This window comes from Canis lupus, chromosome 8, assembly GCF_011100685.1.
Source record: "Canis lupus familiaris isolate Mischka breed German Shepherd chromosome 8, alternate assembly UU_Cfam_GSD_1.0, whole genome shotgun sequence".
In the NCBI taxonomy this organism is placed as follows: domain Eukaryota; kingdom Metazoa; phylum Chordata; class Mammalia; order Carnivora; family Canidae; genus Canis; species Canis lupus.
In genome coordinates, this window is record NC_049229.1 from 72,147,956 (window position 1) to 72,163,930 (window position 15,975).

General features: G+C 66.7%; 1 protein-coding gene across 4 annotated transcripts in view; it reads left to right on the top strand.

Moving 5' to 3' along the window:
• Positions 1-2,713: 2,713 nt before the first annotated feature.
• ASPG (asparaginase) overlaps positions 2,714-15,975 on the top strand; it is a 28,960-nt gene continuing 15,698 nt past the window's right edge. For 3 of the 4 annotated variants that reach the window (XR_005363818.1, XM_038545883.1, XM_038545885.1), the window contains exons 1-6: positions 2,714-2,833; positions 8,620-8,728; positions 9,366-9,477; positions 11,325-11,450; positions 11,724-11,807; positions 12,767-12,893. Coding sequence is in view for 3 of the 4 variants with exons in the window: in XM_038545883.1 (XP_038401811.1) it covers positions 2,752-2,833; positions 8,620-8,728; positions 9,366-9,477; positions 11,325-11,450; positions 11,724-11,807; positions 12,767-12,893 (640 nt within the window). In the remaining variant the exon portion in view is untranslated. The remainder of the gene's footprint in view (positions 2,834-8,619; positions 8,729-9,365; positions 9,478-11,324; positions 11,451-11,723; positions 11,808-12,766; positions 12,894-15,975) is intronic. The other variant, XM_038545884.1, reaches the window with a different exon arrangement.

Sequence of the window (15,975 nt, forward strand, 5' to 3'; positions counted from 1 at the left end):
CCCTCCACGCCAGGGAGGGGGCCACAGACCTACCACACAGCCCCATGGGAGAAGCGGTTCCTCCAGCAGTGGGGAGCTCCGTGGACCATCGACGTGGGCCTCTGGTGCACACTTGTGTCCTCTGCTACACGATGGTCATCAGGTTGCCGGCAGCCTCCGTCTTGCTCAACGCAGAGTCAGCCCCTGAACTACTACTCTCAAGCCCCAGGCCTCGGGGTACAGATCCCCCACCTTGTCCCAGCCTGAGCGTCTACAGCTGGACAGCCAGGCTGGGGCTGAGCCTCAAGTGTCCCTGCTTCTGCTCCTAGGCAGCCTCATTGTGGCTTTAAACGTCATCCCTGTGTTGGTGACTCCAGAAGGAGCAGCTCTGGTTGCTTCTGGGCCATTCAAGTACCCAAACACAGTGCCCCCAGCACACCTCGCTACCTCCTGGCCCAGGTTTTCTCTCTGTGGTCAGGAACTCAGTCCCCATCTACCGAGAAGCTCTGGTCAAAACTTGAGTCATCCCATTCTTGTCTTTGCCTCACACCCAAGCTTCAGAACGTGTTCCCAGCATGACCTCGTCTCACCTCCTCCCCAGCCATGGGTCCCTGACGGCTTGGCTTCCTAATGGCCCTTCTGACCTCTCTGACTGTCTCCACACAGCAGAGTTTAAAGCAAACCAGTGCAATCCTGGAGTGCGGGTGATGGTCGCGGCTGGGTTTCAATCCAGAGTCCTTACCTCGAAGCCACCTGGCTAGTGTCCCCTCCCTCAGGGGGCCCTCCCTTGACCTCCTGAAGGTTGTGCAGACTCCCCAAGCTCCCTCCTGCCTGGGGCCCTGGGGCCTGCCCCTCTGCCCTGCGTGCTCGGGAGCCCTCTCTCTCTGTGCAGACTACACTGAGGTCAGCTCTTCAGAGAGACTATCCCCTGCCACCCGGTCAGGAACAGTACCTTCTCTCACTGCATTTCCTTATTTTCCCCACAGCACTTGTCACCACCAGGTGCGTGGGAGGTGGGTGTCTACTGCTGCCCCTGCACTCGAAAGTAAGGAGGGCCAGGGCCAAGTGCCTAGTGCCTGGAGAGGCACAGCGGGCCCTTGCACGTCACAAGAAGGGTTAATGGGGCGCCTGGGGGGCTCGGTCCGTTGAGCATCCACCTCCTGATATCTGCTCAGGTCATGATCTCGGGGTCACATTGGGCTCCACGCTCACTCGGGAGTGCACCTGAGAGTCTCTCTCTGCCTCTGCCCCTCCCCCACCTCGTGCATGCTCTCTCTCGTTTATTTAAAAGGTCATAGAACTGAGTAGACGTAGGTAGCTGTAGTGGAACTGCAAGCCCAGCAGAGCAGCCGAGCGCCTGAGGACCGGCTGGCACCTGCGGACGGTTGAGGCCACCCCTGGCTCTCGCGCGGTTTGGAGGCAGGATCCTGGTGCGGCCCCACAGCCTGGGAGACAGGCCACCCGTGGGAGAGCACCAGAGAAGGCCTGCCCGGGGCCCCAGACGCCTATTTCCCAGGACTTCCAGGGTGCTGCTGGGTGGGTTGAGGGATGGTGTCCCCAAAGGGTGATGATGCCTCCTGCAGGCAGAGGAACTCCCTCACCCTGGGGTGGGGAGCAGGCAGGTGTCAGGATTGCCTGGGGAGCCGCCCAGGGGCACATTGGCAGAACCAGAGCAGTGACCGGAGCAAGAAAATGGAGGGAAGCCAGGTGTTCTGGGGGCGGGGGGGGGGGGACTGTGTCCCTCCCAATTCACAGGGTGAGCCCTGACCCCCGTGTATTTGGAGACAAGCCTGTAAAGAGGGGATGAGGTTGGGACGCCTGGGTGGCTCTGCCTTAGGCTCAGGGCGTGACCCTGGGGCCCCTGCAGGTAGCTGGCCTTAGCCGGCCTCTCCCTCTGCCTGTCTCTGCCTCTCTCTCTGTGTCTCATGAATAAATCAATAAAAAAAGGGGGGGGGTCAGGTTAAAGTGAGGACCTTCCGGGAATCCTAACCCCCAAGTGACTGCTGTCCGTGGACACACAGGCCCAGGAAACCAGTGGGACCCCTGGATGGCAGACGGCAGCCTCGGGGCGGGGGGGCGACTGCAGAGAATCCACTCGCTGGTGCTTAGACAGGAATTACTCTCGCATTGTTGGCAGTTATCGGAGTAGCTTCCCTGGAGCCAAACTCCGGCCTGGGCCGGGCTCTCCCGAGACAATGGGCTTCCCCCACCCTTGCAAGCCGGGCGTGGTCCCCAGCAGCCCCGCGGCTGGCCTGGGTGAATCCCTCGGAGATAAGCCCGCCCAGCCCGCCCTGCCCTCCAGGTGGGGGGAAGGGGGAGGGCTCTAGGCCGGAGGGGTCCCCTCCCTGCACCTCCCGCCGGCCCCCCACCCCCACCCCCACCCCCACCCCCAAGGAGCGCCGCTGCCCAGGGTGTGGTGGGCGCTGCTGCCTTTGCTGGAGCACCCAGGGCGCTGCCCGGAGGGGCGGGCGGCCAACCGTAAGGCCCGAGGCTTTTGTGTCACGTGCCACGGCCACCCAGGCCCCGGGGGCCACCGCACAGGTCGGGCGTCCGACAGCCCCGGGCCGCGCCGGCCCCGCCCCTGAGGCCCCGCCCCCGAGGCCCCGCCCCTCCGCAGGCCCCGCCCCTCCGCAGGCCCCGCCCCCTCCGCAGGCCCCGCCCCCAGGCGCACCTCGCCCTCCGCGGCCGCCCGCCCCCAGCACGGCCCCGGCCCCCCGCCGCGGACGCCCCCACTTCCCCTCGGGCCCCTCGGTCCTTCGGCGCAGGGTCGGCATGGCGCGCGCGCTGGGGCCCGAGCGGCGGCTCCTGGCCGTCTACACCGGCGGGACTATCGGCATGCGGAGCGAGCGGGGCGGTGAGCGGGGCCCCGAGGGGGAGGGGGAGCGGGAGGGGGAGGGGAGGGGGTCCCGCCCTGGCCCGGACCTTCCCCAGGCCGGCCCCGCCCCTCTCCGCGGCGCCGTAGCTGCCACCCCGCCCCCGAAGCCCCCGGAAGCCCCCGGAAGCCCCCGGCTTCTGTCCCACCCCTGCCCGGACACTCAGGACGGCTGTCCCGGCCTCCCCCGCGGAACCCACCGTCCCCCACGGAGGGTCAGGTGCAGGACGTGGCTCTGCCCCGTGGAGGTGGCTGCTGCTGGGGGGTGAGGCAGGGCCCCCAGGGCTGGGGGGATGGCGACGCAGCAGCGCCCGGGACCCGGGACGGGACGGTGGGAAACGGCGTGCACCGTCCCCAAAGGCTCCTCCTGGTTCTGTGCTGTGCGGGATGCCCCCTACCCCAGGCGGGCCTGGGCAGCCCCCAGCCTCGTGGAAGCAGCTGCTCAGACACCACTGGCGCCTCGTCGGTGGCTCCGACAGCTGCTTTCCTTCACCTGCCCCTGCTGTTCCATCTGTGACATCATTCGAGGGCCGCTGGTGTGGGCCCCAGGACTCAGGCCTGCGTAAGCCCTGTCCTGGAGGGGCTCGGCGGGGGACGTGGTTGTTCGCCCACCCTGCCCGTGGCTCCCCACTGGGCTGCCTGGGGCCTGCCCTCTGCTGCTGTGCTCCCGACCTGGTTAGTTCGCGGCTGAGCTTGTGCAGCCTCGAGGGCCCCCCGGGTGACACCCCACCTGCAGCATGTTGCTGTGGTCCCTCAGCCCTCACGGGCCCGAGAAGGGCTGATGTTAAAGCAGCAGCGGCGTGTGGTTGAGGTCTGCTGAGGAGGCCCAGGGCTGCGGGCGGCCGTGCGGGCAGGACCCTGCGTGTGGCTCCAGGCTTCCCTTGAGGATACGAGGCCTGGACCCAGGTGGGGGAGAGAGGGAGGGCCCGGGAGGGGGAGCTACCCTGAGCCCACCCCGGACACTGCCCCTCCAGGCTTGGCACGTGGTCAGCTGCGATTCTTTTGAGCTCAACGCTCGCTCCCAGGGGTCTGGGCTGCAGGGACAGGTGGACTCTGACCCTGTCCCACCTGCACGGCATCGTGCCTCCCTGCCCTGGTTCTCCGCGGCAGCCCTGGGCTCACTCCCACGGGTGCTGCTTCTCTCAAAGACGCTGCAAAGTCACAAGTTCAGAAGGTCAGCTAGAGACCTTGACTCAAGAAAGAGTGTGGGGGTCGGCTTCCAGATGGGAAGGAATCTTCCAGAATCCCTCAGCCTGCTCTGGCACTGCGGCCTTCTGGTCTGCGGAAGGCGAGGTCGGCAGGCGCCTTCTTGTGCTGGGAAGCCAGCTCAGAGGAGCCAGCCTGCCCTAGCTGGCAGGGAAGCTGGTCTTCTGAGCTGTTGACTGGGGGGCAGGGGGCTCCCGCCCCGGGGCAGGGGCGCCTGTCTGCTGGGAGCCACAGCGCATGTCCTGGCTCCTTGGAGGCTTTGCCTTTGTGTGACCTGCGTCCTCTGTCCCCGCGGCAGCTGCCAATCCTTCCTCATCAGGAAGGCTTCAGGGAGCCCGAGGCTTAAGCCCCAGAGGACAAAGGAGGAAGAGGCCTGGGATCTGGTCCCTGCTGTCCCTCTAGGGTTGTGCAACCCCCAAGCCCCTGGCCCTTGAGACCAGGCAGGGTCCTCGGGCCTGCTCTAGTCCGTGACTAGCTCTCAGTGTTCTTGAGGGACGCACATCTCCTACTGGCATTTTTTGGGCAAAAAACATGTAGAGTATAGAGTGAAAAGATGTCCAGGGTTCAGGTCAGCAGCCCAGGCCAGGGTAAGAGCAAGATGCAGATGGATGGGGGCGCCAGGCCAGGGGCATGAGGCTGCGCTCTGAGGGCCTCGGGCACGGCCCTTCCCTCTCCAAGCCCCGCTCCGGGGCTCGGCTTGTTGAACTCGGGACTCCAGGCCCGTCCCGGGAATTCCGATCGGGGCCAGCATCAATGATTAACTCGCCTGGCACTGCTGACGGGGCTCCAGCCCGGTGAGGGCGGCGAGGGGCGGCGAGGGGCACAGGCCAGCCACAGCAGAGCTGTTTGGATCGTCACTGTTGGCGTCTGTGCGCCTGCTGGTAAACAGTGGCCCACAGGGCACACGGCGCCGCGTGTCCAAACCCTGCCAAAGGTCAGGACCGCAAGCCGAGGGCAGGGGCCGTGGAAGCGAGGGACACCCCTTGACCCCATCCCCTCTGAGCTCAGCAGAGGTGTCACAGGTCAAGGGGCATCACGAAAGCAAAGTCAAGAGCTAACACCGAGCCCGAGGCCGAGCTGCATCAGAGGCCTGCGTGACCCTGCCTGCTTGCCCCCTGCCCCCTGCCCCTTGCAGGCGCTTGCAGACATAGCAGGATGAGCAGAGCTTTGGGGCCGGGATCTGAAGGTGCCAGGACAGCCTGGGGCACAGTGGGGAGGGGGTTGCAGGTCGTCCTACAACCAAGCCTTGTCAGGAGGGCTGATGTCCACAGCCTCTTGGTCACCGCAGTCCTCGGAGCCCTCGGCCTGGACCTCCTTTCACATGCTCACAAGATCACATTTTTATAGCCTAAGCAGGCAGTTCTAGGGGGACCTGCAGTCCTGGGGGCAGCCCGTCCCTTACAGACCAGAGGCTTGGCAGGAGCTGAGCCTCTGCCGGGGCCTGGCAGCCTGTCTGTGTGGCCCAGGACGAGACCAGGCGAGACAGGTTCTGGTTTTAGAGGGGCCTGGGGGGCAGGGGCTTGTTGAGAACAACAATACAAGTCACAAAATCAGAGTTCACTGTGAAAGTGGATGTTTACTTGGAACGATTAAGGAAATCACAACAAATCACCAGTTTTATTTTATTTTAATTTTTTTAAAAAAGAGTTTTAATGTATTTATTCATGAGAGACACAGAGAGAGAGGCAGAGACACGGGCAGAGGGAGAAGCAGGCTCCATGCAGGAGCCAACTTGCGACTCGATCCCGGGTCTCCAGGGGTCTCCAGGATCACGCCCTGGGCTGAAGGCGGTGCTAAACCGCTGAGCCACCAGGGCTGCCCAAATCACCAGTTTTAAAAAGCCAAGAATATCACAAAACCCAGAAAAATGTGTTGTTCCTTAATGTCCTGACACTCTCTCCTAGCTGCTCCCCCACTGGGTTTTTGGCTGCACGTTTTCCCAAGCCCTTTGGTAAGCCAGTGCCGGGCAGGATTTCGTACAGAGAGAACAGGATAGGAGAGCGTCCTTTACTTGGGCCCCTTTCGCCTCTGCTGCCCACATGCTCCCTGGGGGCGCAGCGGAGTCCTGCCCTTGCGGGCCCTGAGGCCCTGCCCCTTCCCACCTGGCGGCAGCAGGACGTCCCTGGCAACCGCTGCCCGGCTGCAGGGGGAGGTGACCCCACGCGCGCTTGTCCCATGAAACCCAGAGCAAGTGTGTCCCCACCTCACCTGCCCCGTACACGGACCCCAGTTTGCAGAGACACCCCCGCACCGTCCACCCCAAGGAGCTGGAAGTGGCCGTGTGAGTGTCCTGGGGTTGCTCCAGCAAGTGACTGAGAGGGTGGCCCCCTGTGCTGTAGGCAGGGTCTGACATGGGGGGGCAAGGGCCCGTCCGTCCCTCCTGGGCCCTCGGCTGTGGCCGAATCACTGCAGGCTTCCCGGCCGGGGTCTTCATGCCTCTCTCTGCCCTGTCCTGCGCTGTGGCCGCCCCCTCCGCGTATCCAGTGTCCCTCGGCTCCCGCTTAGAAGGACACTTAGGGCCCACCCGCAGAATCCAGTATCATGTCCACGTCCAGATTCTTAACTGCATCACATCCGTGAAGGCTCTGCATTCAGGCCGCACTCAGGTCCTGGGGATCAGGACGTGGACATCTTTGGGGGCTGCTTTTCAGCCTGCTGCGGGTGGGGTGGGGGAGCTTGGCCGCCGGGGGTGGGGCCTGGGGGGCTGGCGGCCTTCCTTGGTGCCCGGGATCCGAAGTTCTGTCCTCACTGCTGGCAGGGCAGGCGGGTCCGGACCTCTGTGGAGGCGGACACATGTCGTGCTCAGGTTCGGGTGTCTGGGGGGGCCAGGCTGGTGGCGGTCCTGTACCCATGTCCCGTGTCTACTGAGCCCCGCGGGCGTGACGTTTCGTCCTGCAGCAATCACGTGCGGAGCTCCTGCTGGGGTGCGTGCGCACGGGGGCAGTCGTTCAGAGTGCCCCCCCTGGGGTCCCTGTCCGGCTGCGGAGATGGCACCAGACACCCACGGACACGCGAGGGGCCAGTGAGCCTGTGCCGGCCAGGGCGCTGGCGGGAGCTGGGGCCTGGGATTGAGCAGGTGGACTATGGGGGGGGCTTTGGGGGGAGCGTGAGCAGTCCTGCTGACCCTGGAGTCGGCGGGCTTCTGCCCACAGATGGGGTGTGCTGCTGGGGTAACGGGTTAAGCGCCGCGGGAGCCCCTTACGCCCACCCGCTCGGCTCTGGGGGCGGCCGGGAGCTGCAGGGCAGGCTGCGGGGGGCCCGATGCCCAGCCGCTCTCCCTAAGTGTCCTTGGGGCGGGGAGCCTGGCCCCCAGCCTGCTGGGGACACAGGCGCTCACGTGGCCTAGGAGGGTGTCCTGTTGGGGAGGGGACCACGCTTCCGGGCTCCCTGAAGGGAAGACACGAGGCAGAGGCCCAGGCGGGGAGATGAACGCGTGAGAGCCCGGGAGCGGGGGTGGGGGACGGGGGACGGCGGGGGGCGGATGGCGGGGGCGGCGGCCCCCCGGAAGCCGAGCCCCATCCCTGTGCCGGGGGCAGCGAGCCGCCGTCCTACCCGCGTGGAGCTGAATCCCGCCACTGCCCGAGCCAGCCCGGAAGCAGACTCGCCCCCCCACCCCGCCCCGCCTGTGGGGTCCCAGCCCTGCTGACACCTGGGCCCTCGGGGCGCGGGAGATGAGGAGGGGGTGCTGTGCTCACCAGCTGAGCAGCAGTGGGGGGACAGCTGAGGCCCGGGGCGACCAGCGGCCACTGACCCTGCTCTGGGAGGTCTTGCTTGATTCGGGCTGTTTCTCGCCGAGGGGGACCCTGTTGTCCTCGTCACTGTGCTCAGCCAGGCATGTGGCAGACGCCCAGAGAAGTTCGCTGCCCTGTCCAAGGTCACGGTGCTGGTGGGAGCAGGGTGGGACAAAAGGCCAGGACCCTGATGCCTCGGAGCCTTTGCCCAGGGGTTGTTTCTAGGAAACACACCAGTGACCTTTTAGGGTTTTCTTAAAACACAACACCATTTCTGCCCAGGGCCTTAGAGGCATGTTTGCGGGACATGGAGGCTACGGGCAGAGGGCCTGGGCTGGGTTGTTGAGGGGTCACATGCCGTCCAGCAAGGGAGCAAGGGCAGGCGGGGGGTACGTGGAAAGGGCACCAGGGCCCGCAGGTCAAGGAGGGCTTCCTGGAGGTGTGACCTGAGCTGGGGTGAAGCACCTGCTGGGTGTAAGGGCGAGGGGCCAAGGACCTGCAGGCAGAGCCAGCAGTACGTCTGCAGGCAGCAGTTAGTGGGGGCATCCTGGGAAGTGGGGGAGGAAGTGTGGGTACGCTGGGCTGCATTGTGAGAGAAGGGGGGAGAGGGCCGGGCCCCTGAAGCTCGGCTGAGTGTGGGCTCCCCGGAGACGGGGTGCGCTGGGGCAGGCTCGGGGTGGAGTGGCCCGGGATTCTGAGCCCTGCCTGGGCCTGGCCCCCTGCATGTTGGGAAAATGTCCTGAGGAGGAGGAGGAGCCAGTGGTCACAGGCATTAGCGGTGGCTGCTGGCCCCTGACCCCACACTCCCCCCAACCCGGATTCTGCCTACAGTGCTCGTCCCCGGGAGGGGCCTGGCCGCTGTCTTGAGGACACTGCCCATGTTCCATGATGAAGAGCACGCCCGGGCCTGTGGCCTCCCTGAGGACACCCTGGTGCTGCCGTGAGTGTGGGCTCCTTGGGGTCCCAGGCAGGGGTGACCACTGGCTGTCGTAGGGGTAGAGCCATCCTGAGATGGGATGGTGCCCGCAGGGCCCATGGAGCAGGCTGTGGTCACTGATGTCCTCTTATGCTTCCCTTTTCAAGTGAGCCTTGGACTCCCATCACCTTGGGGGTCCGCCTGCCACCTGGGGGGTCTCCAGGTCCTGGCCCCGGCCACATGGGGACACAAGCCCGTGGAGAGAGGCAGGGGCTGGCCCCTAGTGTGAAGGCCCCTCTGTTATTGAGCTCCCGGCCAAGGCCGCCCGGTGCCCTTCACGGCTGTCAGGCTGAGAGGGGTCTCCCTCCTGCCGGAGCCCCTCCTTCCGGGGCGTCTCCTGGCCCATCCGGGGCCAGGCCCAGCCGCACTCTCAAAGTTGGTTCTGGAAAGGTGACATACTGTTAGGAGCCTGTCCTGGCCGGTCCTTAAACCTCCTGAGGACTAAGGTCCGTGTTCCTGGGGACTCCGGGTGGAAGGGAGGCTGGGCGCAGTACTCGGGATGCTGCCGAGCCCACTGGGAAGTGCCGGGGCAGGGGCCAGCTGGGTGCGGGGACGGTGGGGGCCAGGGAGGTGGGGGCAGCCCTTGTTCTGCCTCCCGCAGGCCGGCCAGCCCTGACCAGAGAGTCATCTACACGGTGCTGGAGTGCCAGCCCCTCTTTGACTCCAGTGACATGACCATCACCGAGTGGGTTCAGATTGCCCAGACCATCGAGGTAGCTGAGGGTGCGGACTGGGCCGGGCCGGGCGGGGCTGGGGTGTGGGCGGGGCTGAGGGTGGCGCGGCCAATGCTGCAGAAGCTCTCACCGGTTCTGCGGGGTGGGACCTGCCCGCCTGGCCTGAGACTTGGGAAAGCCCGAGAATGGCAGCTTCAGGAAGGTGCTGGGTCCTCGGGTCACATCTCAGCTGCGAGGCTCCTGAGGCTCTTTACCCCCCCCCCCCCCCCCGCGAGCAGAGAGCGGGCAGGAAGGGCCGTGTCCACTTTCCTGGTGAGGAAATGTCCTGGACAGCTGTCCTGGTAGCCTCCTGGGCTGGGACGCTCGCCACTTCCCCAAGGTCGGCAAGCTCCATGCCTGGTCCACCCTGAAGGTGGGGACTTCGTGGATTTGGAGTCCGTTAAAGGCTCGGGCACAGAACCCCGTGCGGTCCCGTGGTTTGCGGCACCCGGTGTGGCCCCCTTACCTGCTGGAGAGCGCCCCTCACTTTCCTCTCTGTTCGCCCAACCTCATCATCTCCAGCCCCCTTCCTGCGCCAGCCTGGCCCTGTTACCTGACTGCCTCCCACGTCCTCGCACCCCTCCCTCCCCTATTCCCCCCCACTTCTCCACAAATGCTCACCTCTTAGGGAGCCTCGGTGGCTCATCACCCAGGTCCCCCTCCCCTGCAGCCGAGCCCCAGCCACACGCTTGTGTTCTTCTGCCCTAGTGGGGAGAGCGGCTTCCTGGGCACATCCCCTTGCACTGTGAGCAGGATAGCGGGTGGCCCTGGGTCTGGTCCTGATGTTCCTGAACGGGACTAGCCGACAGTGGGCATGTCTGTGGCCATAGTCCGGGGCAGTCTCCCTGGTCTGTGGCCAGCAGCATCCTCTGGCTGGGGCCTGACCGCTTTGCTGAGCTCCGGGCGCTGCTGTCCTGCCCCAGTGTCCAGCCACGTGCAGACTCCCTGGTGACCGGCCTGTGGCAGTGCCCCGGGTGGCCAGCAGAGGGTGCCCCAGCCCGCCACTCGGCTCGGCAACCCTCGTTCCAGGGCCAGCCTGGTTTGGTCTTTCAATGGGCATGGAGGGTGCGCCCCTCAGGAGGGCCTGACCCCTTAGGTTCCCAGAATTCTGCCCCTGGGATCCATAGCCTGGGCCAGCCGCGCCCGGAGGCCCAGCCTCGGCTCCTGCTAGGTGCTGGCCAGAGGATGTCCTTGCAGAGGTGGCCAGTGCCTGGGAGCACCTTCTAGACTTTGCTGTACCTGGAAGGACTCTGCCCTATGTTTGCACACCAGCGTCCTGCCAGGCCCTGTTCCAGCCAGCCTCCCAGGTCCCCTGGCAGCTCCCAGCACCGGCTACGCCCTGCGCCTGTCCTGGGTCCACGGCTGGCCCTCCCGCTGGACCACGGGCTCACAGGCTCACTCAGCCCTGCAGCACCTGCCCTCGAGCCAGTGGCCACACAGCCAGGGGCTCTCCAGGAGCCCTGAGCTGAGTTCTGGTGTGGTCCTCCCCTGACCAGTGTCCTTGCGAGCCCTGACAGGCATCAGCTGGAGGAGATGCCGCCCAGAAGTCTAGAGCACACCTTCCTATCCTAGGAGAGTGTCCAGAGACGCCACCTCCCCCAGGCCCACGCCTCTCACGCAGTCGGGAAAGGAAGCTGTCCTGCGTGTGGGGAGGGCGCGGAGGATTGGGTCTCCAGGCAGGGGCTTGCTTTCCAGCAGTGACCAGGATCCCACCAGAGCCCCCCGACTCCCTTCCTGGGCATCTGGGACCCTTTCCTTCCTTTCCTGGAGGGGACCAGCTAGCTGCCCGTCCCCAGGAAGAGGCCCACCCCCAGAGGAGGCCTACCTAAGCTTGCTGCCCCCCTCAGAGACACTATGAGCAGTACCACGGGTTCGTGGTCATCCACGGCACTGACACCATGGCCTTCGCGGCCTCCGTGCTCTCCTTCGTGCTGGAGAACCTGCAGAAAACCGTCGTCCTCACTGGCGCCCAGGTAATGGCCCAGGCTGGCTGGTGGGCATGAGGGCCTGCCCTCCCCAGGCCGCAGGGGGAGTCAGCGATATGGGGGACCCGGGCCAGACCCCAGGCCTCTTGCTCAGCCCTGCGGCTCCGCGAGGCAGTGCCTGTTCCGCGTGGGCTGGCCGCCAGGCACCAGCTCTGGCATCCCGGGACGGGTCCATGGCCCGCACTCAGCCTTGTCCAGCTGCCCTGTCGGTGTCCCTCCGGGGCCGGGTGAGCCTCAGAGCCTCCCTGGGCCTCCCCCCAGGTGCCCATCCATGCCCTGTGGAACGATGGCCGAGAGAACCTGCTGGGGGCCCTGCTCATGGCCGGCCAGTACGTGATCCCCGAGGTACCCCCCCTCCCTGGCGTGGGCGGTGGGGGGTCTGGTTGACTGGTGGGACACGCAGAGGAAGAGTCGACAGGGTTTCAAAGATCTGCCTTTTGTCTTACAAATGACACATGCTGTCACCATAGAAAATTTCAGAAAATAAAGAAAGCAGGAAACAAAGCCACCCACATTTTACTTCCCAGAAATGCTGCTGTTAGGAGGTTTTTTTTAAAAAAAGATTTTATATATTTATTCTGAGAGAAAGCACGAATAGGGGGAGGAGGAGGGGGAGGGGCAGAGGGAGGCGCAGACTTCCCGCTGAGCAGGGGGCCCCCCCGCGATGTGGGGCTCCATCCCAGCACCCCCAGGATCACGACCTGAGCCCAACCAAGGCAGACGCTTCCCCGACTGAGGCCTCCCAGGCCCCCCAGGTCACATTCACGTTAAATGCGTGTGTACAGGTGAGTCTCTGTATAGGCAGATTGTTTGGGGTGTATCTGCGGAGCTGGTTTTCCCCCTTCATGTGGGGGCGCAGGGACACCTTACAAGACCCTTTGCATTACAGGGCACCCAGTACTGGGAGGTGGGCCCCAGCCCCGGGGAGGGGGCTTCACTGAAGTGCGGCTCACCATCTCGCTGCCAGGGTGCCCCCGCCCCTCCCCGGGAGAGCAGCTCTGGGGCTGCTCAGAGTCGGGGGACAGAACCAGGACCCCCACCCCCGGGCTCCAGAGCAGGGCCTGCTGGGACCACAGCGCTATGGGGAGGGGTGTCTCTGCACCTCGGGCTGAGCTCACCAGGAGCTCCCGGAGAAGCAGGGGTGGGGGCAGCGGGGGCCGGGAGGGGAGGGGTGCGGGCCCTCGTGAGGCCAACCCCCGCCCCGCTCCCCGCAGGCCCATCCGCGGTGTCTGCAGGCTGTTCACCGCGCAGCGGGGCACAGGGGCTCCCCCGCGCTGAGCCTCTGCCCCCCACCCCCCCCGCAGGTCTGTCTGTTCTTCCAGAATCAGCTGTTTCGGGGCAACCGAGTGACCAAGGTGGACTCGCGCAGGTTTGCGGCCTTCTGCTCCCCCAACCTGCCCCCTCTGGCTGTTGTGGGCACTGACGTCCTAAGTAAGTGGGGTGCGGAGCTGGGGCCGGGAGATGTCTGGGGTGGAGGGGCACCCCCTGAATGGGAGGGAGCACAACGCTCTACTCTGCCCTGGGCTGCGAAGTCAGGCTGCCCAGAGGGGGTGGCCTGTGGGCCCCCCCACCCCCCCCGAGGTCCCAGGGGATGACCTGGCTGGGGGAGGAGCAGGTTTGGGGAACCTGCCCTCCATGTGACCCCGAGCCCAGGAATCCCTCTCAGTGACCATCTGTGACCCTGCCACACACCTTGGCCCCCCCTGGGACGTGGCTCCTGTGTCGTGACCTCCTCCCTGGGACTTCCTGGGAGTCTTGTTCGTCCCAGGCCAGGCAGGTAGCCCAGCCCCTGGGGAGCCCCCAGGAGCCCCGTCCCTCCCTTCCCTGGGCCTGGGTGTAGGGCTGCCTCGGACCTTGGTCTCAGCCAGGGCTGCTGGTCCGGAGCTCAGTGCCCCAGGGGAATCACTCCAGGGCTGCCCTCTCTCCACCCAGGGTGTCCGCCCCCCTGCCAGGGTGTCCCCGGTGGTCTCCTGGCCCCTCCCTGGGTCCACGGTGGGCTTGGCCGGCCCTCCACTCCCACTCCTGGCGCCTAAGAGCAGCCCCCAAGTGTGCCCCGTGTCACTCCCTGACTGAGCCGGGAGGTCCTGGGCCTTATGCCGGCCTGGGCATCTGTCCCCGCCCTGCAGCTGCGGGATCCTGTCCCGAGACCCCGTGGGGGGTGGGGCTGCGGGGCCGGGCAGGACCAGCCTTGCTTTGGGGGCTCTCGGGCTTCGAAGGCCTGCTGAGGTGGCCCTTCTGGTTGGACTGCGCGGCTTGGGCTTAGGCCTGGCTGGGGCCGGCCTGTGGGGGCAGTTCCAGCAGACTGGCACGAGAAGAGCCCTTGGGGGTCTCCATGCGGCAGCCCCCATGTCCGCATGAGGAGGAACAGATCAAGACCCCGGGAAGAGGGGCCGTGGGTCCCAGGGCCTTGACTTCCTAGGGCGGGGGGCTTCCCGGAAGGCTCCCGCACAGACGGGGTCAGGAGCGCCAGGCCCAGGCCCGGCAGGGGCTGCAGGGCAGGAGCCTCTCCGGGAAGGCTGGTGATGGGGACAAGAGCGGGGAGGCGCTCTGGCCGGTGCTGCTGGCCGTCCGTGGAGAGCAGATGATGAAGCAGGCCCTTTCCTGGGACGGGCAGGCTGGTCACGAAACTCCAAAAGCCCCCGGTGCCTTTGGAGGGGGACGTGGAATCCCAGCATGGTGATGCGCAGGACCCGGCTCCTCGCTGGGCAGTTGTGAGGCCGCAGCCGGCCAGGGCAGCAGGAGGCCAGAGGGTGGGCAGGTGAGGCACAGGGAGCCCACAGCGAGGAGTCCGCTCAGCCCGGGCCCGGCCCCCCATTCTGGTGGCTTTATCCTGTACCCCCTCCCCGCACTCACCCCCCCATCTGCGAGGGCCCTCCAGGGGTCCTACGGCAGAGCCCCCAGGTGGATGGGAGGGCTCTAGGGGCGGGGGGGGGGCGTCCACCTGCTTGCTGAGGGCCGGAGCAGTCGGGGGGGGGCTCCCAGAGGAGATGGCCCATGTGCTGCCCCGTGGACAGATTCCTTGCTGGTGTTGGGGGGCAGTGGGGGTGCTCGGCCCCTCCTGCCCTGGTGCCGGCCGCGGAGGAAGGAAGGGGTGGGCACGAGGCAGTGGGCGGCCGCGCTGCAGGCCCGGCTCCCCCGTGGGGACTGAGTCACACCTCATCTGGGGCTCGGGAGCCAAGCTTCCGGGGACGCACCCCGCTGGCAGGCGCGGAGCGGCTCACCGGGGTGGCGGGGCTGTCTGTGCCGTACCAAGCCCGGGCAGGCCGCAGGGCCCAGGGCACGCTGAGGCAGGCTGGGCCCCCCCGCAGCTGGGTGGGCGCAGGGCTGAGGCCGCCCCTGGAGCCCCAGGCCCACGGCCCCCTGCGATCGCTGCTCGCGGGCCAGGGTGCCCGTGCGGGGTGTGAGAACCTTCGGCCCCGCTGCCCCAGGGTGGCGGTCAGGCCCCGGGGCCCTCGGGCACCTGGTGTTGAGAAACACAGGCTTTGCCCAGCGCAGGGCTGGTGGCACCGCCGGGGAGGGGCGGGGGCGGCACAGGGGACCTTGGGGCTGGCAGGGGCGACCCCCTCTCTCCCGCTGCTGGTGGTGGAGGAGACGCCGCCAGCCCAGCCCAGCCAGGACTCTCCCTTGCATTTTTCTTCCCTCTGTGAGGCCAGTGTAGACAGGGCTTGGTGGGGGGTCCAGGGGCGTGTGATGGTGCTGGGCCTGCCCCATGGGCTGTGGGGACACAGGGAGGGGGCTCGGTCGCCACCTACAGAGTGTGGGGGGTGGTCTGCACCCCACGCTATGCTGCTCCCCCAGGGGAGGGACTTGGGGTTCCACGGCTCTCGGGGACGTGGGCTCGCTTTGTCTCCATAAGCCCCCCTCTGCGGCCATAACTCCTGCGGGTGGCAGCGCCCCCACCCCGCCGCCGGCTTATCTGCTCGCCCAGATGGGTCCCACGGCCCTAAATTACAGGCCGCCTCTCCCTGCTGACGGTCGCTGCGGGGCCCCTCCTGCTGCCCGGCCCCCTGCGCCCCCAGGATGCGGCGCGAGGGGGCAGCCTGGGTCCGGAATGGTCCCTGCTTTGTCGTCACATGCAAGCTGTCCTGGTGGCTGCAGCAGGAGGTGGGCAGGCTGACACCCCCGTGGGGGTAGGGAGGCGCCCTGGCAGGCTCCCCGAGACCCCTCCCTGGCACTGTGGTCCGGCCCCGCCGCGGGGCCCTGCGCTGGACACGGCCCCTGCCCCCTCGGACAGGCTTTAACAGTGTCCCCTGAGGCCATCGTCCCCTGGCCTCTGCCCCGAGCGGCGCGGGCTTGTGCCCAGGATGGACAGCGGGGGCGGTGAGCCGGGCTCCTGAGGGGCTCGCAGGCGAGGTCTGCTGCCCACCCCCCCACCCGGAGCGGGATGCACGGAGGTGGGGGCCTCCGCAGCTCGGTCCTGGCGGAGCAGTGACCCCCGACCCGCGGGAGCCCAGCCAGGGGGGACTCCTCCATGCGGTGAGTTTGAGGGGCACTGACCCCGATATCTGCCTCT